We start from the raw sequence: 22597 nt of genomic DNA, 5'->3' as shown, positions 1-22597 counted from the left end.
TCTCTGCTTCAGCAATGAGTCCTTTGCATCTTGCTGGCTTAGCCGAAAATAGCAATATCCGGTTTGATTTAATCTAATCTTATTTTAAATGAAAGGTTTCCCAAAATAATCAGGTTTGTCATGTTTCCGTGTTAACATTATTTGCTCCGAGCATAATTTAAAGAAATAAAATACATGTTGTGAAAGCCTGAGCTCAAGATTCTTAATTTTAATAAGTGGAAATTAGAAAAATAATGAATCAAAAAACAACCAAAGAACACTATGAATAATAAAGTTGGATTTGTATTTTTTTTTTAATCTCATTAGTCTACCAGCAAATTTGAATTTATTTATGAAGGCACAGAATGAGATACTTGGTCCTCTGGTAACCAGCTGATTGATTGATTTATTGATCCATTATTGATAAATTTACCCAGCTGCCATTATGGTGATATGCTTTTATGCTTAAAAAAACGATCTAACTTAAAATCTGAACATATTTAACCACGTTCCTACCAGGAATGTCACTAACCTCTGTTTTCTCTCTTTGATGGACTGTGCATGTCACAGACAGACAGCTCTGTCCAGGACATGTCGACTCGGCCCCACCTCTCTTATCTGCATATATCCCGATCAAACTAGGAGTTTACACCAGTTCTGGTCACCACTTCACTTTATGCTGCCTTGTGATTTTATCAGTTTTACAGTGATGGCCACGGAACAGAAAACATTTCTTCTTGACTGCTAGAAAAGAGGTTTGCACTGACTCACGTGTGTGCATCGCATTAGTTTCAGAGTCACAGGTCTATATTTGTTTGGAAGGTTTCTTGTATTGTATATATGCACTGTAAAGTTTATGTGGCTACTTGGCTTTCATGCTGCCGACCTGAGCAGATTAGTTGAGATAAAAGGCACAACTCTTCTTAGTGTCCATCTTCACTGGGAAATCATCTGCTTAGTTTCTTGTTAATGTAAAAATATAAATGTAAAATATAACATCAGTTTAAAGACGATCGAAACATTTTGCATATTCAAGTAATGGTATTTTGATTGATCATTTAAAGATGAAACTTCATTTCACTTGCAGACTGTATTCAGTGAATTCATCTCTGTCAGACTTGTCTGGTTTAAGGACACAGACTAACCACTATATATATAAATTGTATTTTAATTGTATTTTAAAGCATTGTGCAAAGATAAAATATAAACATCAGTTATGACTTAATTAATTAGAAATAAAAGCAGCAGCATATTGAAAAAAAAAATAAAATTAATAGGATATGAATAATAGCATAGAGACAGACTTACAACCACACCCACAATCAACAACAGCCACAAACGAAGTGAATTCACTTTAGATTTGTGATCATACATGACATCACTTGTGCAGTTCACCTCAACAAAGGACATAAAAGGACATAAGTGAACATTTTGGGGACATTTTGTGTGTAGTTTAATATTCTGGCGAAACTAATCACTAATCATTTAATCAACCTGGGACACTAGTCAACTCAGTGGGTCCCAAAATCAGGGAGTGGAATGAGGTCAACAAGGTCTGTGAAAAGGTTTCCATCTAAACGTACAGCAGATGATGAGTTGTTATCGGCTCAAAACACAACTTGTAAAGCAAAGAAAAGGAAATATGACGAGGCACACATCGCCCTCGGTTTCGCCAGTGGGTAACGAGGAGAGAGCGCAGTGTGTTGTGTGTCTAGAAATATCAGCTTCTGACAGGTTGAAACCAAACAAGTTAAGACGCCACTTGGAGGCGGCACATTCAGAGCATAAGGACGAGCCAGATGAGTTTTTCAGAATTTCTTTCATAAACTGTCGTGCACAACAGAATTGCTGTATAAAAGCTCCATCTGTGTCTTCAAATGCTCAACTTGCTTCATAAAAAGTTGCCTACAGAGTTGCTCAGTCTAAAAAAAAAAAGGAACTATAGCAGAGGAATTAATATTAGCCTAGAAAGTAACATTGACGGGTCATTCAGGTTATCTGAATGTAGGTCATTAGATTTAGCTTATAAATAAATGGCTCTGATTGGTTGAAGGACTATCCAAACATGCAGATATATCTTTATTTTTTTATTTAATCTGGTCCCGTCGGTTAATGTTTAACTTATTCAAGTAACACTTGCAGTGCTAGTATTAAGATAAAAAAAAACTCAAGTTTCTTTCACCAGCATCAAAAAACAGTCAAATGATTGTCAGAGTTAACGTTTTCCTGTGAATTGTTTTGCTTCCAGCTAAGCCCCACCCACTTTCTCTGGGTGTTCACTAACACTTTAGTTCTATATATAATGTGTTTATGTCATTCTCCAGGTTAAGTTTTAATTCCTAATTGTCCGTGCTTGGAAATTCATATTTCATATACTTCAGCTCGGTCAGATTACCACGTAAAACTGGTCCAGCTCATCAATCAGTATCTGGTTTCTCATAGTAAACACAGCGCTGCACTTTACGTTGTAATATCAACTGGAGTGACTGTTGTCAGCAAAGAGAGTCCCTTTATAGAAATGAATATTGTGTTGTTAATGTTGTGTGTGTACATTATGTTGTTGAGAGAACACACTTTAACATAGACTGGCTCAGACACTCATGATAGTCCACACCAGAGTCTCCACAGAGGTAAACTGTTAATTCATTTTTGGCTTTAAAATCAGGCTTTTGTTTGTTTTATTCTGGAGCCGACACAAGCTGTAGATTCACTGATTTTGATTGCTTTTTATGACATTATCCCTGGTTGTGGACTGTCGTTAGAGACGGTGAGTTAGAGACGGTGCGCTCCAACTTAATTGTTGGTAACAGTCTTGGCATATGTAGCAGAGTATGTGTCTCAGCTCACAGATGGTGACACAGAGTCAAGTGGTGTCTTCACGACACGTTGTTAACAAGCTTGTGAAATATACTGAAAATGATGGGATCATTGTTGATTAACTTCCCAGCAATATATAACTTTAACATAACCTTGACCCAGACACCAAGCAAGGGTTTATCTTGCTTTCCAAGAAATGTAGCTAGCCAGTGATGTTTTTTTAGCATGTGACTACATACGAAGAATATTGGCAGATATGTTCTGAAAATACTAATTTATCAGCATCTACTTACATCACACATAGTAGTGATGGAGACCGTCCAAGTATAGTCACGCCTAAGGATTGGCATCGATAACCGGTTCTTCTAAAGAACTAATTCCAACTGGGTCAATTCATGGATATCATTAGCCTCCATGCTTATCAAATCTCCTTATCGATACTTTTTGTAATCTTTACATCCCGGTCTAGATGGTGGCAGTAATTCACCTAAAAGTTGTTTGCCAACCGCCATAAAACAAAAGAAGAAGAATCTTTACGCCAGTCGAAGCACGTCATTCACATCACATGATGACGAGGAAGAGGCGATGGCGGAGAGACTAAAACGGTCGAAAGTGTGGCTTCGCTTCTCCAGAAGGGACTGTAACAGCGCAACGTGCAGCATATGCAGCACAGTAATTCCAAGCATTTGTCGACGACGCACGGCATTAAATACAGAGAGAGCCATGTGTTCGACAATCTCTGGTCAACAAGTGGAGCTAACGCTAAGTCTCAGAGACAGAGCAGTGCTAGTGAGGATCCAGTGGCCAATTTCCTATTTGTTTTCTCACACAAGCTCTTATTTCTTGCTTAGAAGCTCAATAAAATTGCTGTTGTTTACACAAAATCACAACCGCCTACTTTTTCTAGACCAAAAATTCAAGGAAGGACTTGATAATCGGTTAAGAATCAGATCGATGAGCAGAATCGATAATGGCATTGGTATCAATAAAATCCTATCGATGCCCATCCCTAGTCACACCAGAGCATTAATCCAAATGTTTATTTTGTCCAATTTCTCATTGCCCTCCATATTTTGCTGCTTGCGTCAGTTTCATAGTTGGTAGGACATGGTTGACCATGATCATTAGCACCATCTCCCAGTCTCTGTGTCGATCTGATCCTTAATTTTGCTGGAGGTGCACCAATCGAGCGTTGACATTAAAGGAGAAACTTCTTCACATTAGACTGTGTGTGTGTGTGTGTTTGATTGATTGACGTATTGGGAAAATGGATTCATTGGACTGTCTGACATGTCATTAAGGGCTGAATAATTCCTCTATTCTCTCCTTTAAGTCTAGTTTTCTCTGTTTCTTCTCTTCGTCCATTTCTTCTTATTCTTTTACCGCATTCTGCTCCCATCCCCCTCTGTCTCTCTCTCTCTGTCTTTCCTCCTCCCCTCCCCTCTCTTTTCCATGAGTATTCTTTCCTTCCGCTCACTCCTCTCTCTCTTTCTCTCTCTCTCTCTCTCTCTCTCTCTCTGTCTCTCTCTGTCTGTCTCTTTTGTCCATTTGCTCATCTCCTTGTCAGTCACCTTCCATCTTCCATCTCTTCCTCTTTCCCCTGTCACACACTTGCATCCGAGTCTGTGCACGAAACAATCTCCCAACACTTTTCCGTACTCATAAACCTCACTTGATAAATGGGGGAGTGAAAAGGTGCAGAGAGAAAGAGATGCACAGATGAAACACAGGAAGAGGACTCGGCAGCAGATAAAGGAAGAGAGAGAGAGAGAGAGAGAGACAGACAGACAGGGAGGGAGAGGCAGAAACAAAGAGGAAGGATGACAGACAGAGACGGAAGAAAGGAGGGAGAGTGAAGCGAGAGGCAGTCCGGTGGATCCATGATTTCAGACTGGTTTTATTTTTGTTGATGTTGATGATGTGTGCGAGTGTGTGGGTCTTGGAGGTGACTTAGCCCATTCATCACCAGACTATCGAGGATCAACATGAGCTGCTTGTTTGTTTTTAAACCCACCGGCCACATGCTCATTTGTCGGAGGCATATTTAGTTTGTTTCTGTCTGCTCTCTGTTTGTGCTGGTGTGACCAGAGTCACTACCGAAACTGTGCTGAAGAAGGAGGAGGAGGAGGAGGGCAGCGTTGGCCCCGCCTCCCCTCATCCCTCACGTATAAATAGGAGGCGAACATAGCCTATTCTCACTCAACACTCGCACTGAAGAATGAGATCCTTAAAGCACCTGAAACCTCACAGCAGGAGGAGTGTGGTGAGTTCATTGGCTCTCACTCACAGCATGTTAAGTGGTAGTTTATTGGAAGTGGTGGTGGGGGATTGAACCCACTGCAGCCGGTAGACGGGGTAGAAAACTGCCGTCAGAGATGCTTTGGTTCTTTCTAGATTTTCTTTGTTTGTAAAGTTGCCGGCAGTGGGTTTGTTATTTCTCCCAAATTAAGAATGGACACTGGTTTACATCACCTTCTCTCTTTGAGCTTTTCTGCTCTTCTTCATCGCTCTCTTTTTTCTCTTGCTTGTTGGTTTCACTTCACTTTATTTGTTTTTTTTTTATTATCATTATTTTTTTTTCATTATTCTGTCTGGCTTTCATTTTGGCATTTTCTTTTCTCCTTCTGTCTCCTGGTTGCTGACTGCCTCTCCCTTCCTCCCCCCTCCTTCCCTCTGTCTCTTCATATCTTTCTTCCTCTTTCTTCCTCTTGCTCTCTTTCGCCTGCTGCCTCAGTCTCACCCTCTCACTCTTTCACTCATCCCTCCCCTCCCTCCCTCCCTCCCTCCTTCCCTCCTTCCCTCTCTCTCTTTCAGCCTTCTTCCTTCTCCTGTCCACCCATTCCTCCTTATCTCCCCTTCACTTTCCCTCTACCTTTCATTTTCTCTTTTTTCTTCCCCCCCTCCCCTCCATGAGACTCTTGTCTGCTCTGAGCTCTTTCTCTCTCCCTCCCTCGCTCTGCTCTCTCCTCTCCTCCTCTGTTCTCTCTGCCCTCCTCTGTTTTTGTCTCCTCTCCTGTTTTTCCATTCTTTTTTTTTTCATTTCTTAATCTTGCTCAGTTTTCTTTCTCTTGCCCCCCTCTTGCACTTGAATGTGTGTTTGAGTGTGTGTGTGTGTGTTTTTATGCGTTCAGATCAGTAGGCCATCTAATCCCCCACAACACACACACACACACACCATACATGGTTAGTGTGCTGGATTAGGATGCTGTCTTTTATAGTTCCTGTGTGTCAGTCACCAGATCTGAAGGTTTTCCTTTGGACTGGCTTCATCTGGGATCACTTCTTGTTCCAGAAAGACTGATTTTGGAATCGGTTTGTGTCCTTGGGAGTTGTCTGTTTTTGCACGTCCTTCCAAGTGATACAATAAATGGCTCCTTAAAAATCGAAATCTGTGTTTCTTTCTCTCTGGACAGCTGACTAAAGAAAGAAAATTGATCGGATGATGAGCCTCAGCACCCCCTTCTCTTTTATCGGCCCACTTTTTGATGTAGGGTGCATTCTCAGTAGAAATTATTATCGTAACGTTTCAGGCTTGCGGAGGATTTACTGTATTGACTGATCGAGTGTTACTGGCTCCCAACAAAAACAGATCTTCACCTTTGCCTTCCCGTCGAATATATAGTCTCTATAATCTGTGCGTGTGTGTGTCTTTCTGTTGCAGGAGGAGGCGAGCCGGCGCCTGGGTAGATGTGAGCCCAAGGTAATGGCCAGGCTGGTGGACACAGGCACACAGACAGATCCAGTAGTTGTGCTGTCCTTGGCCCAGGCCGCCGTGCTAGGTCTCATCTCCCAGAATGAAGTGTTTGGAGCTACCATTGCACCCAACGGCTTCTACACCGGCGAACCCAAAGAGTCCCCTGCGCCCCCAGTAGACGGAGTCGACTACGAGTACGCGGACCAGCTTATCGGAGCCAACGGAGATTACCTAGGAGACAACTTGGGAGAAGACGGTCAAATGCAACCCAGCTGCAGTCAGAGGAGGTGGCAGCAGGGGCCACCCCAGCACCCGGACACGAAAATGGTCGGCCCCGATCGCCACGGCCTCCAAGGCGGCGGCGACGTGTCCTCGTCCCACGTGAAAGGGGAAGGGGTGAACTCTGGAATGTCCTCCTGTGTCCACATTCTGAACAATATGGCTCCCAGGGGTGGTTTGGTCCAAGTTGATCCGGCCACCCTGAGAGGCGCCAACAAGAACTGTGCAGAATGTGAGCGGGACGCAACCAACCAACAGCAAGCCAACACACACGTCCATCCTCCTCCACCCCAGGTGCCGCACAGACCGGCGGAGCAAGGCCACAGAGGGCTCCCGGGGCAGCGCCCGATGGGGGCCCACGGTCGCAGCGGCCGAGAGGATGAGGAGGATGTAGAGCACCAGGGGAACGCGATGATGAAACCCACGCAGCAGGAGGAAGCCATCAGCAGCTACTTCCAGACTAGTGAAGTGGGCAGCTATGATTCAACGGAAATGGGAATGGGGGGCGAGTACGAAGACAGCAGCCAGAGCATGATGTGGACAGATGGAACCGCTGGAGGGCAGCACCAGCAGCCTCCCCAGCACCAGCCCCCTCGTCGACACGGAGGCCGCAGAGTAGACCGGCTGGACATCAACATCCAGATCGACGAGTCCTACTGCGTGGACGTGGGAGATGGTCTGAAGCGCTGGAAGTGCCGCATGTGCGACAAGTCGTACACCTCCAAGTACAACCTGGTCACACACATCCTGGGCCACAACGGCATCAAACCGCACGCCTGCCCACACTGCGGCAAGCTCTTCAAGCAGCCCAGCCACCTCCAAACCCACCTGCTAACCCATCAAGGCACCCGGCCCCACAAGTGCACGGTCTGTAAGAAGGGCTTCACCCAGACCAGCCACCTGAAGCGGCACATGCTCCAACACACCGACGTCAAACCGTACAGCTGCCGCTTCTGCCGCCGCGGCTTCGCCTACCCCAGTGAACTGCGGGCGCATGAGGTGAAGCACGAGCGAGGCCGCTGCCACGTCTGCTCGCAGTGCGGCATGGAGTTCCCCACCTACGCCCACCTTAAACGCCACCAGGCCAGCCACCAGGGCCCCCACACCTTTCAGTGCACCGAGTGCAACAAGTCCTTTGCCTACCGCAGTCAGCTCCAGAACCACCTCCTGAAGCACCAGAGCCCGAGGCCTTACACCTGCTCCCAGTGCGGCCTGGAGTTTGTGCAGCTCCACCACCTACGTCAGCATTCGCTCACTCATAAGGTACTAGCACCACCGTCCGACACCTCCACTCCAACCTTAATCTTCCTGACCGCTCGAGTTACAGATATAATTTAAATGTTACCTGTATATGATCATTAAACTGTCGATTAAAGGAAAATGATAGTGGAGAGATGAAGCAAATGGGTGCAAAGAATGGGCTATTATCAAAGGGAAGGACATGTGTTCACCAAAGGCCTCACCTCAGTTGATCTTCTGTCATTTACTCACTGAAATACGGGCAGAAAGGTAACAGCACTTAGCCTAGCAGGCATTCATCCTCTGTGCTTCTTTTTCCTGCGTGTTTTGTTGAATATTTGTTTGGACAAAAACTTTTGAGGTCACAACAGATGCAACAAAATGTCCTTGTGGAACATAGACAAATTAAGCAGCCAGCCTAAATTTTAATCCGGAAAAATATGGATGCCGCTTCATCACAAACATAGAAAGGACAGGCTTTGCTATAGATTTCTCATCAGTATGAGGCTTTTATCATTGCAGTGTTAACAGGTCTTGACGAGGAAATGTGATTTTTGCATGGAGGGAGTCTGAGTACAGTTAATCACCCGTTCACTACTCAATAGAGCGAGCTCCAGGATGTGTGTCCCCAGGACATCATCAAGAAAATTGAGTTTCTAGCTCTTGAATGAGGTTTGTTCATTATTAACAAAGTAGGACTGAGCATTCAGACATTCTACAAATTGTGTTCATTCTCTTATAAATTATATTCCGAATGTGTTTTTGCACCGCGCGCCGTTTTCCTGCACAGGTGCTTCTGCCTCATCATTGGAAAAAAGCATCATCTTCATTTAGAGACATTTAGATTCAAAAAGCAAGGGAAATGAGGAGCAGAATAAATCTGTCTGCTGAGTGTTGCATTTTACCAAAAATCTCAATCTGCACATCCTCGAAGCTGAGCGTCTTCGTGTAGCCCTCATTATAGCCCTCGTCAGAATGAAATGTCTGTAATTGCTCAGTGCCCCCTGCTCTGCACACATTCATGCAGGTGAGGAGGGAGGAGAGCACAATTAATTTTACACGTGCAACATTTTACAAGTGCAACTCTTGTCTTTTCCAGTATTTACTGTTGCAGATGGACAAAGAGATAGTGGACAGACAAATATTCCACATCGTGACAAATGAAAATGCTTCTTTATGAGGATTTACTTAAATTCCATTTCTAGTGGGGCAACCAAATCCAGAGCTCATCGTCGAGGCGGGAGTGTTGAGGGCATTTCTCAGTGGGGAGTGTTTTCTTCCCTGGCTTGTATTTGAGCTTCCTGGCTGCCCACTGCTCCCCCTGGTGGACAACAGCAACACAACCATTTGTTGTGCAGACAGTGGGGCAACCGGACAGTCTGCCAGTTCACCGGCTTAGAAAAACACCATCTCTCGACCCACCGCTGACCTGTAGTGCATATTCGTGCCTCTCAGTAACCCAGAATCCACTAATTGAGTCCTATGTCTTCCTGCGCTGACATTGACTGCAGAGTGCAGTGTATGAGGCAGCAGCATTCATTTAGACAAGCCTCAAGGCCTTAGATGTTTGTGAGCCGTCCTCTCTTGTGACCTGTTTCTCCATGTTTAAATATTTCCTGTGGCGTGTGGTTGAGAATATCATGGCAGCAGAAGGGGCTTTTTTTTTTTTTTTTTCATCTGGACGGTAGTAATCTCTTTGGCTAGATCTAAAATGGCTGCCATAGTTTTTGACATGGTCAAAGAAATGATCTCACGGGTTGGATATGAATAACATTATACCTCTCATGGTATGTGCATGGCATGATATCAGCTGATAACCAGCTGTTCTGTCTATTAGAGTAAAGTTTTGACTTGCTATTTCTCCTGCACATTGGACCGGAAAGTGGCACATTTCCTGCTGTTTTATGGATAAAAAAAAATCTACCACGTTGCAATAGATGACATTAAATTAGGCGTTTTTACAGATAGAAACCAGTTGTAGTCTTTCTATGGAGAAATAAACCCCTGATAGTTGTGGGATGTGATTTGAGCTTGAGCTACATTTCCAATATGTATTTATTTATTGGATAATGCCAAGACAACAAGCACTGGATTATAATGCTTTTCAAGGAACCTCTGTAGTTATACAAAGCTTCGTTTTGGTGTTAACCATTCATACTAGTTCTAGTGAACACCACAGGAACACATCCATCACGTGGATGGACTCCTTCATGTGATTGCTGTTGCTGTGATGAAGCTCTTAATCACTCCTCTTCATAAATATTCTCAGTGTGTGGACAGCGTGTTTGTCAGTGGAAATCATTCTCTGGAATCATCCATGTCAATATAGTGATAACTTCCACTTCTTCCTCCAGAGTTTTCACTACATTAGTTGTACGAGTCTGGAAAGACTGTCATAACTTCAGTTTGACTGGCTGACGGAGGCACACGACCACGTGGTGGTAATTCTAGCACCTGTATGATTTGTTAGCACGTTTATGGACTTTTAGATAACGGTGTCTTTCACACTAAATATAAGCATATGAGATTGAGGACAGTGCACGTTTGGACGCAGATTCATGCGACGGAAGTAGTTGGATTTGTCTCCATGGGCTGTGACTGTGTGGACAAACAGGACAAATGAGAGACACTGGTGTGACCTGTCGCTCTTAGCTCTCAGTGCTTTTGTCAGTATTTTCCCTCCACGTTTCTCACTTCATCTCTCTCATTGTCTGAAAACTTGTTAATGAAGCAGCCAATCCACTTCTGTCTCACTTTTTTTTGTAAATAAGGAAATATTGCAGCAGTGATTTGCGTATTCGACTGCCCCTCACTCTTTCGTTTGCACCCTGCAGGGGATGAAAGGCCACAAGTGCGACGTGTGTTCCAGAGAGTTCACCTTGTCCGCCAACCTGAAGAGGCATATGCTCATCCACAACAGCGTCAGACCTTTCCAGTGTCACGTCTGCTTCAAGAGCTTCATCCAGAAGCAGACGCTCAAGACCCACATGATCGTCCACCTGCCTGTGAAGCCTTTCAAATGCAAGGTATTTGAACTCGTAAGCGACGGGAGCCGCTGGACGACTTTCTTATTAACTGGTGTGAAATGAGATGTGCTGATGCGTCTGAGTTCTGTTGGATTTAATTTAATGTGACAGGATTATGTGAAAATGCTTCCAGAGGCAGCTCATAAGGGATTAACAAATTGATATCAGTGACTTTGCTAAAAATGAAAATGAAAAATCACAGGCATTCGTGGCAGCTCTCAAAGAGCAGTTTTCATCACTAACTACCATCTACTAGTACATTTTTCAGTGTATGTTGTTTCTGTTCGTGTCTGTGCTCACAAGTGTCCTCGTTTTAAATAGTTGTTGTTGTGTATTTTTTCCAGGTATGTGGCAAGTCTTTCAACAGAATGTACAACCTGCTGGGCCACATGCACCTCCATGCTGGCAGTAAGCCCTTCAAGTGTCCTTACTGCACCAGTAAGTTCAACCTGAAGGGAAACCTCAGCAGGCACATGAAGGTCAAACATGGAATGGACGTGTCTCCAGAAGGACAAGGTAAGATCTGTTTTTATTTGGACCATAGACTGTTTAAATATGGACGGTGTGTCCCCACTTCTTTGCACTGGCCAAACTGACAGTATTTTCCCGGGGATTTGGGCAGCGGCATCTTGCCATTATGGAGCCAGAGTTTTCGCGCTGTGGTCCTAGAGTGGAGCCACACGGAGCCGCGGCATCGATAACCCGACCACACTTCCTCTAGACTCACTCGCGTTTTTGTTTAATTAACTCTACTACACTCTACTCTACCTCCACCAGCTACAACGATTATACACTGTACTTCTGCGCTTCATGGAGCGGTTGGCATAGCAACCGGTGGTTTCCAGTATGTCATCTTGTTACTATATCGTCAAGTAAAACCAAAAAATTTAACCTTGAACATCCATCAACTTTATATTAACCACATAAAATCACAGAAACCATCCTTGGAAAAAAATTTGATGTGCATTTCAGTGTTTTAGGTGGAGCTTATGACCTATACTGCAGCCAGACACCAGGGGGAGCTCTCATAGTTTTAGCTTCACTTACGAGGAGCTATTCCACTGTCCGTCTTTATACAGTCTATGGTTTGAATACAGAGATATTGACACTGCAGTCATCATGCTGCCAACTTTAGCCAAAGCCTGTTTCAGAATTTTTTTTTTAATTACATTGAGTGGTACAAGAATGTCTTCAGGCTCTGAAAATCTTTTCACTCCATCAACCTCTTAGTACGTGCAGTGTAAAACTACGTGCACGCACAGGTTTGTGCCAAGGATTTCTGCAACGTTGAACAGAACATGGGGCATATTCGCCATAATGAAATTTAATATACATACAAATGGACTTAGACTCAGCTTTATTGATCCCTTGGAATGACTCCCTCAGGGAAATTGTTTTTCCAGCAGCTATATACAAAATAGAAACGAGAGAAAATAAACAACGTACAATAAACGATAAACTGATGGTGACGGTGTGACAAATAACAATATACTGTGAAAATAATAACATAAAATAAATTAGAAATAAATAAAACGTTAAACAAAGGAAGGGCGTCTGGGATAAATGTAGTTCTTCCCCTTCGTTTCCTCAAATTTAGTTTCCTGCAGCTTCATGGTGAAATGATTCTTTCCATTATGAAAATTTGATGGATTGTTTTGTACCAATCATCCAGAGGGCGTCTCTAGCAGCTACAGTCTGTAAACCAAATAGGTGTTTTGCTTTTATATTAAGGCTTTTTAAATGTAGAAATCCAGTGAATAATTCCATCCAATTTAAAGTATTTTTTGTGTATCACATGATTTCAACAATCAGAGGAGCCTGAATGGTGAGACAGCTTAACAGTAATTAATAAATTATTAATTAATTAATAACACATGAGTAGATTTTCAAACCAACCAACCAAATACTAGAGTGATTTAAACTGAAAGAAAATAAATAAATTGTTCAACTCATTGCAAACTAATCTGTTTAATCTGTTTTAAATGAACCTGGAAGAGATATTTTATTACTTTTATCAACATCTCAGCTGTTCATAAAAGTCATTGCGTCGTGTGTGTGATTTGGATGTAACTCATTTCATATCAGCAGTAAACGCAGATAATTGTAAATAAAATATTTTCTTCTTCTTTTTCTGGGTTTTTGTCTAAGCGCTACAGGGCATATTACTGCCCTCCATAGGGTAAAGTTAATCACTACGACTGCTCTTCAGGCTCTCCTTCTTGCTTTCCACATTGCTTTCTGTCGCTTCGATCGCTGCCTGATTTCCCAAAACGAATTTGCGACATCCCCATAATAAAAATAAAAATTCAAAACAAGAATATTTTTTTAATTAAAGGTACCATTGGAAATGTTTGTGTAATCTAAAACATTTTTCGTGTTTTTCAGAAGTTCTTCCGGAAATGGAAAGCCAGGGGGAGTATGAAGGACAGAACTTCAGCTTTACATCACCGGATAGTATGGACAATGGTGGCTCCCAGAACCTCACCAAACTCACTACAGCCAACATGGACGACATGGAGGAGTATTACAATTTTGGGAAGGATACAAGCAGCTACGCTACACCTTGAGTGTTGGTTGAACCGGAGAACGTGTTGACTTTCTTTTATTTTGAAGGCAGAAGGAAATTACAGCATTGTTTCGACGGCTTCGGGAGACTCGGGGATAGGGGATATTTTCTTTTCGTTTTGGCCTCCTTCCAGAAGAGCCAGACCTGACGAACTATGATGGGCGGCCAGGAAGGAGAAGCACTTGAAAGCAAAGACGTTTCAACTCTGTTGCTCGTAACGGAGACACTGAAACTGTTGGTGCTGTCTGGAGCTCCTTTTTTTGGGATCGCTAAGCTTACTGACTCAAAAGACTCTCACTGGCGGACAGTCAAATCTGTATGTTGTGTGTATGTATCATGTTATCTGAGAAAAAAAAGAGAAAAAAAAAGAGTTGCAGATCCATCGGTTACATTTGATGTGATAGAAATACGTTTACCATTTTTGTCATTCACAACCAATGTATGCCCTTATATTTTTGACTGAAAGTGCCAGCTAGAAACTTTTTGCAACTAAGCTTCCACCTCGTCAGCTATTTACTCACTGTATATCCAAGTTTTGATACATAGTCACAACATATTCATAGGTTTGGATGCTCTTAACAATTCCTAATTGTAGTGACCCGTCCCCAGTTCATATTTGACACAGGTCCAGCTTTCAGTGCAGTTGTGCTTTTTGCACAGGACATTGTAGCCTTTTCTTTTATCAGGGCACTTGCTACCAAAGTTGCTACTGTCCCATGTCGGCTAAAAACCTGGAGACAACATTGCCGGCATGTAAAGCCCTCTCATTGTACAAATGTTTCTGCAACATGCAGCCTGTTTACCCGCCTTTTTTTTTTTTTGCTTTCACATTAACAATTGACCCCGTGTAGTGAATATACCGCTCTAGTTTTTTTGAATTACTGAGTGAACAATGCAAAGCACTTTTTCATTGGAACTTGTTATTTTCCTGTGAAGGCTTGTTTTCAGTAAAAGTGAACTAAATTGCCTACAGGAGAAGAGCTCGGATCTGGGGCGGGGGAGGAAGAGCGTGGGCTCAAACCCCCGTAATGGCAATATTATTGAACTCGAAACAGATGTACTTTCTCTGTAAGTTTTTGGATATTTGACAGTTGTCAGAAGTTGAAGAATGAGCAGTTTGTGCGGAGAATCAGCAGTTTGGAGTTTCTTTGTTTATAGTTACAGCATTATTAAATCCAGGACAAGGTTCACTTCACTTTTGATTCAGTTTATTCAGAAAACAAAAATCCCCTCAATGGAAAAAAGAAACTGTGAAAACAAAACTCAGTCTGTAGTTACAAAAGATGAAAATGAATTATTTGGAAGTCCTGCTTAGCTAGATGTTGAACGGATTGAATTGATAGTGGACTGACGCTTGTCCTGCTCCTCAGAAATGTTCTGTTTTGGGGAAAAAGGTCAGTTCCCCCTGTCCTGCCATGCAGGTCAGCCTTGATATGCACACTAAACCAGAGGAATGGTCTACTAGTTCTTTTTTTGAGATGAGAAATATCAAACGGAGACCTCATGGAAATTGACCATGAATTATTTAATAAAGGTTCTCTAGTTTAAACGATGAAGACTGGCGTTTTAATCTGTCACTGTTTAGGGGTAATCCTCATATTCTTTTTTTTTTTTAGCCACACTCGTGCCACCGCAGCTCTGCCTGTCTCAACTATTTGATGAATTGCTATGAAATTCATTGTCTCAGGAGGATGCACCCCGGCTTAGTGATGGACTCTTCCTCTTATATCTTATATTTTTGATATTTGTGCAAATGCAATTGCTTTTTATATGTGGGTTAGTTGGTTTATGTAGCAACTGATTGTGAATAAGCCCTTTGTCGCAAGCTACACAAAAAAAGCCCAAGTTAAGATGAATTTCAGTTTATTCCTCATGTCATAGATCCTAAATGTCCTAAATGGATTATGTTGTTTACATGACTCTCAGTGTGAATGTTAACAACTGAAATATCATTGGACATACAGTATGCAGGTACATACAGTCCAACAAACAAAAACTATTAAATCAAAAACAACCTCTTGGTTCATTACTGAGTCAGAAATCAAAAAGGTATGTGTGGAATTTATTGTTAATGCCGTATCACTAACACAAGTCCTGCTTCAGCATTTCACCAGGTCAGCTGCTGTTAGTGTTCTGCTGAAAGACTGAAAGACGACACATTGTTGTTCAAACAAAAACATTAGAAAAGGTTAAAAAAAAAACATTAGACTGCCCTCTTGGCCCCTGTACATGGCTCTTTTAAGGCCGTGCATGGTATTAAGCGTGAGGTTCTTTCATGAATGTTCTTCCAGGAGGAAATTTTTAAAAGTTAGAAAAGAGTAATCTAAATGCTAATTTCTGCTATTCTTTTTTTTTTTTTTTGATGTAGGAAAATTGTTTCTTCTCTTTGACTTTATAGTGACTGAAAGAAAAGACAAGAGAATAGCACATTCTCTAGTCAGGGGTTGGTTATAAAGTTAATGTCTGCCAAGACTTTTGAGGGGATGAACAGTCAGTAATAATAAGTCAGTGTTTACGTCATCGAATGCTCACATTTCTTTCAGCTTTACAGTGTTAGGCAGCCACCAGTGAGGTCTGGAGGAGATCCTATTAATTACTCTGGCAGTCATCGCTGGAAGGTCCGTTCAGGTAACGTATGATTGACAGTCCACCTGCTGGACTGTTGAATGTCTTGGTTATTCTGCGTTAGAAACATCGATACAACCACCAGTAACAACCCGCGGCTGGAATTCAGGCCACAATCCGTGTCAGTCACAGATAGTTAATATGTTTAAGGCGGTATATCTATTGAAAATAAAAACAAGAATAAGCACCACCATACCCCCACTGGCCGACTACTTGTCGACATCTGCTGGTGACACATTGTAGCTGTCACAGCTAAAAGCTTTGCCAAAACTCCCACCAGGTTCGCCCTCCTGCTGGCGCTAACACTACTCGCTGTCATGCACTGCAGGGTGCATATAATGGCTACTAAATGAGCACACAACGCTGCATGAATGCACAGCTGGACAGGAGGTCTCATGTGAGCAAGTGCATGAAATTAAAAGGAGAACTGGAACTGCGTGTGGACGTCTTTTCTTCCAAGTGCTTCTCAGTTTGACATCTGGATTTTCCATTTAACTGAAGAACCGCTATAGGTCCCCCACCCACCCGAAGGACACACGAATCTAACCGCACCCCGAATAATTCTGTGCTGATAACGGGGCTAAAATTTGAGATAAACGCACTGAAGTGAAGTTCCAAAAAGCAACTCTGCACTCTCCCTGTTACTAAGTGATTAGATGTTATTTATTAACTGTGCAAGACATGACATTATTGTTCTAATCTGTACATGTTCCATGAAGACGTGAAAATACGTGAAAACTTTTTTTTGAAAATGCCATCATAAGTTAACATTATCGTTAATATTCATTCATACAGTACAATCATTCAATTTGTGCGTGACAAAAATGGCAATAGGAAAGGCAAAGGCACGCAGTAGTGTGTGAGTGAGCTATACAAATATAAAAATGGCACCAAAACCTGAAGTTGCTTCCTTCAAAACTGGACCCAATTGTTTATACAAGTGAAGGATAAAACAAAACAAAAAAAAAAGGGCTAAAATCCAACAGACAGGGTTCATCTCTCTTCATTGGCTAGAGTGTCCTCTGTTTTAATTTCCCAGGGCTTTGTCCAGGTTGTTCTTGATGGCGTCCAGGAAGTCTGACGTGTTGACGTAATGTTCATTCAGCTTGCAGCTGTAAGATCACAGTGCAAGGGTTAGATACATCATAAATCATCAAATCTGTCCTTCTGTAAAAGCATCAGACAAAAACATCGTCCACCACATACACCAGCTCTGAAACTGTACACTCACTTGGCCAAGCCGTGGATGCAGCCTGCAAGGTCCTTGGTCATCACACCACTTTCCACGGTTTCCACGCACACTCTCTCTAAAGTTTGGGAGAACCTGGGGAGCAATGGTGCAAATAAATATGATGCTATGGAAATGTCACGTAAGGGAACAGGGCCAGTTAACAAGAAAAAAAAAAAACATACTTTATCAAATCAGGGTTTCCATCCAGTTTTCCTCTGTGTTCCAATCCCCGAGTCCAAGCAAAGATGCTAGCGATGGGGTTGGTGCTGGTCGGTCTTCCCTGCAATCAGACAGTAAATGTTGGTTGTTAAAATTAGTTCTTAATTTTAATCACCACCACTAAACTCAAAAACAACTAAAAATCTCACTGTAAATGGAAAATCAAAGCATTAAATGAGTCCACAGCAAAACATGCACATAGTATTTTTTCCTATTTCTTCCGCTGTCTCGCTGAGTGACCTAGTGCTCCTTACTCTCTGGTGTTCACGGTAGTGCCTGGTGACGGTTCCATGTGCAGCCTCTGCCTCAATAGTCTTACCATCAGGACACACTAGTACTGAGGTCATGAGGCCCAGAGAGCCAAAACCTGCACACAACACACACACACACAAAAAACCGTGCCGTTAGAGGGAGAACACACAAGCACCTAAGCTCACACGCAGCGAAGGACATGCGGCATTGACGTCCAGCGTGAAGCAGCACTTACCTTGAGCCAGAATGTCTGACTGGACGTCTCCGTCGTAATTCTTGCAGGCCCAAACGAATCCTCCAGACGACTTCAGGACCTGAGCCACCATGTCATCAATGAGCCGGTGCTCATACCAGATCTTCAGCTTGTCAAACTCTGGCTTGTACTCCCTAAAACAGACAGAATATACAAAGACTTCACATGGCAGCTAAAATTTAGCAGCTTGATGGTTGTTAAATGAGCTGATTAAAAAAAAAAGAAAAGACAAAAAAGCTGGAGATATGAGATAACAATTAAATGAGGATTTTCCTCGTGTAATGTCAAGTGTCCAAATACTCGTGCGCTGAATGTCTCACTTCTCAAAGATGTCCTGGAAGATGTCTTTGAAGCGGCCATCGTACGCCTTGAGGATGGTGTTCTTGGTGCTCATGTACAGAGGCCACTTCTTCTGGATGGCATACTGGAAGCAGCTGTGAGCAAATCCACTGATGGACTGTTAAAATAATAAGGTTTTAAACAAGATGACGGCACAGAATGTTAGTAACACCTGAGAATGCTTTGTGTCTAAACAGATTTGATTAAATCTATAAATTCTACCCGTACCTCATCAGTGTTGTACATCCCCATCCCACAGCCTCCTGCGGGAAAGTCGTACACCTCCCACTCCTTCGCCTTGCTCCCATCAGCTGGTGTAAAAACCATCCTAAACTTCCCTGGCTTGTCAACAACAAAGTCCGTGGCCCTGTACTGTGAGAATGAATGGATATTTGTTTTGATCAAAAAGTAAAAAAGAAAGACTATACAAAGATCAGTTTGAAAAGGAGCAGCAAGAAATATATTTAGAGATTGTACCTTTTTCAAAACACACATCCTTTCTTTTTCTTCTCTTTCTTTTTACCTGATCGCCAAAAGCATGTCTGCCGATTGTTATTGCTTGTGTCCAACCAGGAACCAGGCGGGGAATGTTTTTACAGAGGATTGGCTCGCGGAAAACTGTGCCGCCCAAGATGTTCCTGATGGTCCCGTTTGGACTCTTCCACATCTTCTTGAGTTTAAACTCTGCAAGGAAATGTATGGAGAAGAATATAAGATCAGCTTCCGCTTACTTGAAGAAGCAAAACATTGGTATCGATGCAAATGTTGTAATGCCAAGGAGCCGGCGTGCAACTGCACACAGCGAGTCCTACCCTCAACTCTGGCCTCATCGGGGGTGATGGTGGCACACTTGACCGCCACGTTGTATTTCTTCGTCGCCAGAGCTGAGTCAATGGTGACCTGGTCGTCCGTCTGGTCCCGGTAAGGCAGACCCAGGTCAAAATACTTCAGCTCAACATCCACGTTGGACAGGATGAGCTGCACAAGATATTAATGTGTTATTTTAATGTGCAACTGTGGATACGAGCATCATTATAGCTGTTAAAGTGGAGGACTGAGTCACTGAAAAGACACTCAAGCGTTAGCACTTTGTCCGATTTACTGTACCTTCTCTTTGATGAACTCCCAGATGATGCGAGTCATCTCATCTCCGTCCATCTCCACCACAGGCTGGTCCACCTTGATCCGCTTCGTTCCATCTGAAACATGTGCGTTAACTTTCAGTGTAGTTTACAGCTGCAGGCAGGCGAGCACATTGGAAATTGGTAAAAGGTAGGTCAAAGTTTGCACACAGTCAGGTCATTTCCCTTTTATGTAGCCGGAGGATGAATCTCTTCATTTTTAATGTTTCCGTCGCTGCAGGCTGCATTCACTGATTTGTCTCCCAACTAGGGGCCACTTAGAAAACCTGATCAACGACCTGATGTGACAATGTTTCGTTGCCTTGTCGCACCTGTGACACCTGTCTGATGATGACTCACACCACACCCATAGGTTGGTTCAGCTACCTCCGGCTCCCCTCTCACTGAGATAGTGACACCTAGCTGTCTGTAGACGTCGGCCTTGGGTTTATGAGGTCTTTGATAACATTTACCACCCGCCAAGCACTTTTTGTACCTTACAAAACGTGGACGTGCCAAGACAAGCTGGCGCCTGCTGCAATTTCCTGAGATTTCTATACATTCTGAACATGCAGTATCAGATCTGCTGTAGCTGGAATGCACAAATACTGATTTATAGAACAAATTAGCATGTCTTTCTATTCAAAGTTTGCCAGTTGTTGAATATCTGTAATTTAGGGGTGAATTAAGCTGCTTTAAATCAACAGGCCGACGGTGGGACATTTAAATGTTCAGGATCTCGTTATGTATGATTCACTGATGGCATGACGCCAACTTCAACTCGCTACCTGTTTCCAGGGTCACATGCCTTTTCACACAACTCTCTTACACAACACCCGAACTCCGTCCGTCCACACTGCGTGGTAACCACATTAATGGTTTTTGACCGAGCAGGAAAAAGCGCACCGAGGTACATTTTGAGTGGTGTAGTTGTGGTTTTAGTCGACGCTGACTTACAGTTCCTCTGTTGCAGCCTGTGGAGGCAGACGCTGGCAGCCGGAGACACCGCCGCGGGGGTCTGAGACAGTGCAGCGGCCGCACTCCTGGAGACGCTGGTCAGAGCCTTGAGGTAACCCGCCATGTTTGCAAATGAGTAGATTACGGCGGCGAACAGGGACCCCTGGAGCTGTACCTGCTGTTCTTATGAATGAACGTGAGGCCGGTAGACTTTCGACGACGCACGTAGTAGGGATGTGCGTATCGATCCGGGAACGTCGATACTTCCTATGTAGACGTGTGTTTATTTTTTAGATACGATCTTCACATCAAAATGTCGATACCAAGTCCGCTTTCACGAGAAATCGTAATCAATTCTAAAAAAGTAAAAATCGTGTGTGTGTGTGAGAGAGAGAGGGATTTCAGGGAAATGCCCCACCCCTTAGACCAGGGCTGGGCAATTAATTTCTACAGGGGGCCACATGAAAAATCTGAACTGTGTTGGAGGCTAAACCAAACGATAACTTGAACGTAATTCTGCTCAATATTAATTTTCTCCCATTGTAAAAAGCAGCAAATTATATATGTTGATAAGCTGCTACTGGTAATCAAAAACATAAGAATATTCTGTAAATATTTATTTAAATTTATGAGTTTTGCTGTAGGTTGAATGGGAAAATGAAACACAATCGATCTGTAGTTTTGGATAAAAGGCAATCGAATGTTGGAAAATTTGTCCTCTTTGGAAAACGTCAGTGGACCAAGGAGGGACCATGTAGCTACATGAATTATTTTCTGTATCTCAATAAATCTCAATAAATGTTTAACCGTTTAAGACCTGAATGTCCGTCTGCCCACACAGAGAAGCTTGCTGTATTTGAATTACCGTAACTCTCCGATGAATAATATTCAAGTTGCACTTTCTAGAAAAAACGCTATTACGGTAATGATGACGCACCGCTGCTGTCGGCTGCAGGTTGGAGAGCAACGATCGCGGAGCCCCAGTAAGAGAGACTTGTTTGGAGGAATTTGTTGGTAAAAACAAAGTTAGTTATACCTTTGAGATGTCACTTTTTGAAGAAATAACGAACTAACAGTGCCATGACGTAAATAATACATCATGGCTCAAAATAAAAGCAACACAGTCGTATTGCATGCACAGCATAAAGACTTGTTCATTTGTGCTCATGACTGACATACCACGGGCCAGACGGGAATGCCCAAAGGGCCGTATGTGGCCCGCGGGCCGTAAAATGCCCAGGTCTGCCTTAGACAGACCTCTATGATAGAAGCCCTTAAATTCAGGGAGGTAGGCGTCCAGGTGAAAATACATCACAGTGCTCATACATGTAGACTATGTCAACATGATGTTGTTTCTTAACAAAAACATAGAAATGGGAACCGATGGAGAATGATGAATGTGGCCTTTGTTACTTTTGTTGTCATCGTTCAAGTTCTGTCAAGTTCTAACCCGTAAACCACCGTCTGACCCCAAAAAAGAATCATGTCGAAATCAGAGCGACTATTCTTAGTTTCATTTTTGTTTGAGAGATTTTTTTAATGCGATTTCCTCAGATTGTCTTTAATTGCTCTGATTAAAGATTAGTCTGATATTCGGCAGTATGTTTAATTCGTATACAGAGGTATAAAATGCGTTTTTCATAATTACATTCACAAATGTTCATTGTAAAACTCATTATTTTTATAAACACAAGTAGACATCTAAAAGTATCGATATCAGTATCGGGATACTAACCTTGGTATTACTTGGTATCGGATCGAAAGGTAAAATAGTGATATCGCACATGCGCTCACGACGTCCTCCTACGTCAGACGCCGAGAGCGCTTCGCTGTGATTGGCTGGAGAGACCAGTCTCGCGCCAAAACATTAAGTTTCATTTATTCATCGCATTAATTTCTTCTTACTTACTTCTTCTTTTATTTTAAACAAAACATTTTTCGTATACAAAAAAAAAGGTTTCAAATTCCTATCAAATAAAGATACAAAGCACAAGGCTGTG

At 42.8% G+C, this 22597-nt stretch overlaps 2 protein-coding genes across 4 annotated transcripts in view; one reads left to right on the top strand and one right to left on the bottom strand.

Annotated features, from left to right (window-relative positions):
* The window catches only part of znf710b (zinc finger protein 710b), a 29273-nt gene extending 12090 nt beyond the window's left edge, over positions 1-17183 (top strand). For 2 of the 3 annotated variants that reach the window (XM_047581181.1, XM_047581180.1), the window contains exons 2-5: positions 6458-8032; positions 10843-11034; positions 11379-11550; positions 13420-17183. In XM_047581181.1, coding sequence (XP_047437137.1) covers positions 6500-8032; positions 10843-11034; positions 11379-11550; positions 13420-13601 — 2079 coding nt within the window. In that variant the 5' untranslated portion in view covers positions 6458-6499 and the 3' untranslated portion in view covers positions 13602-17183. Of the gene's footprint in view, positions 1-4990; positions 5060-6457; positions 8033-10842; positions 11035-11378; positions 11551-13419 lie in introns of those variants that run through there. The other variant, XM_047581178.1, reaches the window with a different exon arrangement.
* Positions 16867-20947, bottom strand: LOC125005664 (isocitrate dehydrogenase [NADP], mitochondrial-like). Its single transcript, XM_047581182.1, has 11 exons — positions 20598-20947; positions 19627-19718; positions 19332-19497; positions 19043-19203; positions 18748-18891; positions 18501-18637; positions 18163-18314; positions 17930-18042; positions 17639-17736; positions 17457-17549; positions 16867-17337 (listed from the first exon to the last, which is right to left on the bottom strand). The coding sequence occupies exons 1-11, from the start codon at positions 20719-20721 to the stop codon at positions 17253-17255; spliced, it is 1365 nt and encodes a 454-aa protein (XP_047437138.1). The 5' UTR covers positions 20722-20947; the 3' UTR covers positions 16867-17252.
* Positions 20948-22597: the final 1650 nt, after the last annotated feature.

This window comes from Mugil cephalus, chromosome 3 (assembly GCF_022458985.1).
Source record: "Mugil cephalus isolate CIBA_MC_2020 chromosome 3, CIBA_Mcephalus_1.1, whole genome shotgun sequence".
NCBI lineage: Eukaryota > Metazoa > Chordata > Actinopteri > Mugiliformes > Mugilidae > Mugil > Mugil cephalus.
The sequence above is the reverse complement of the archived record's forward strand: the minus strand, read 5'-3'. Positions and strand labels throughout refer to the sequence as shown.

Bases quoted from the DNA above. Each gene is read 5' to 3' on its own strand.
- LOC125005664 (XM_047581182.1), bottom strand. From the start codon at position 20,721: ATGGCGGGTTACCTCAAGGCTCTGACCAGCGTCTCCAGGAGTGCGGCC. The intron at 18,638-18,747 runs GTACGGGTAGAA...TTATTTTAACAG, and splicing joins GGATGTACAACACTGATGAG to TCCATCAGTGGATTTGCTCA. The intron at 17,550-17,638 runs GTATGTTTTTTT...ATTGCTCCCCAG, and splicing joins GGAAACCCTGATTTGATAAA to GTTCTCCCAAACTTTAGAGA.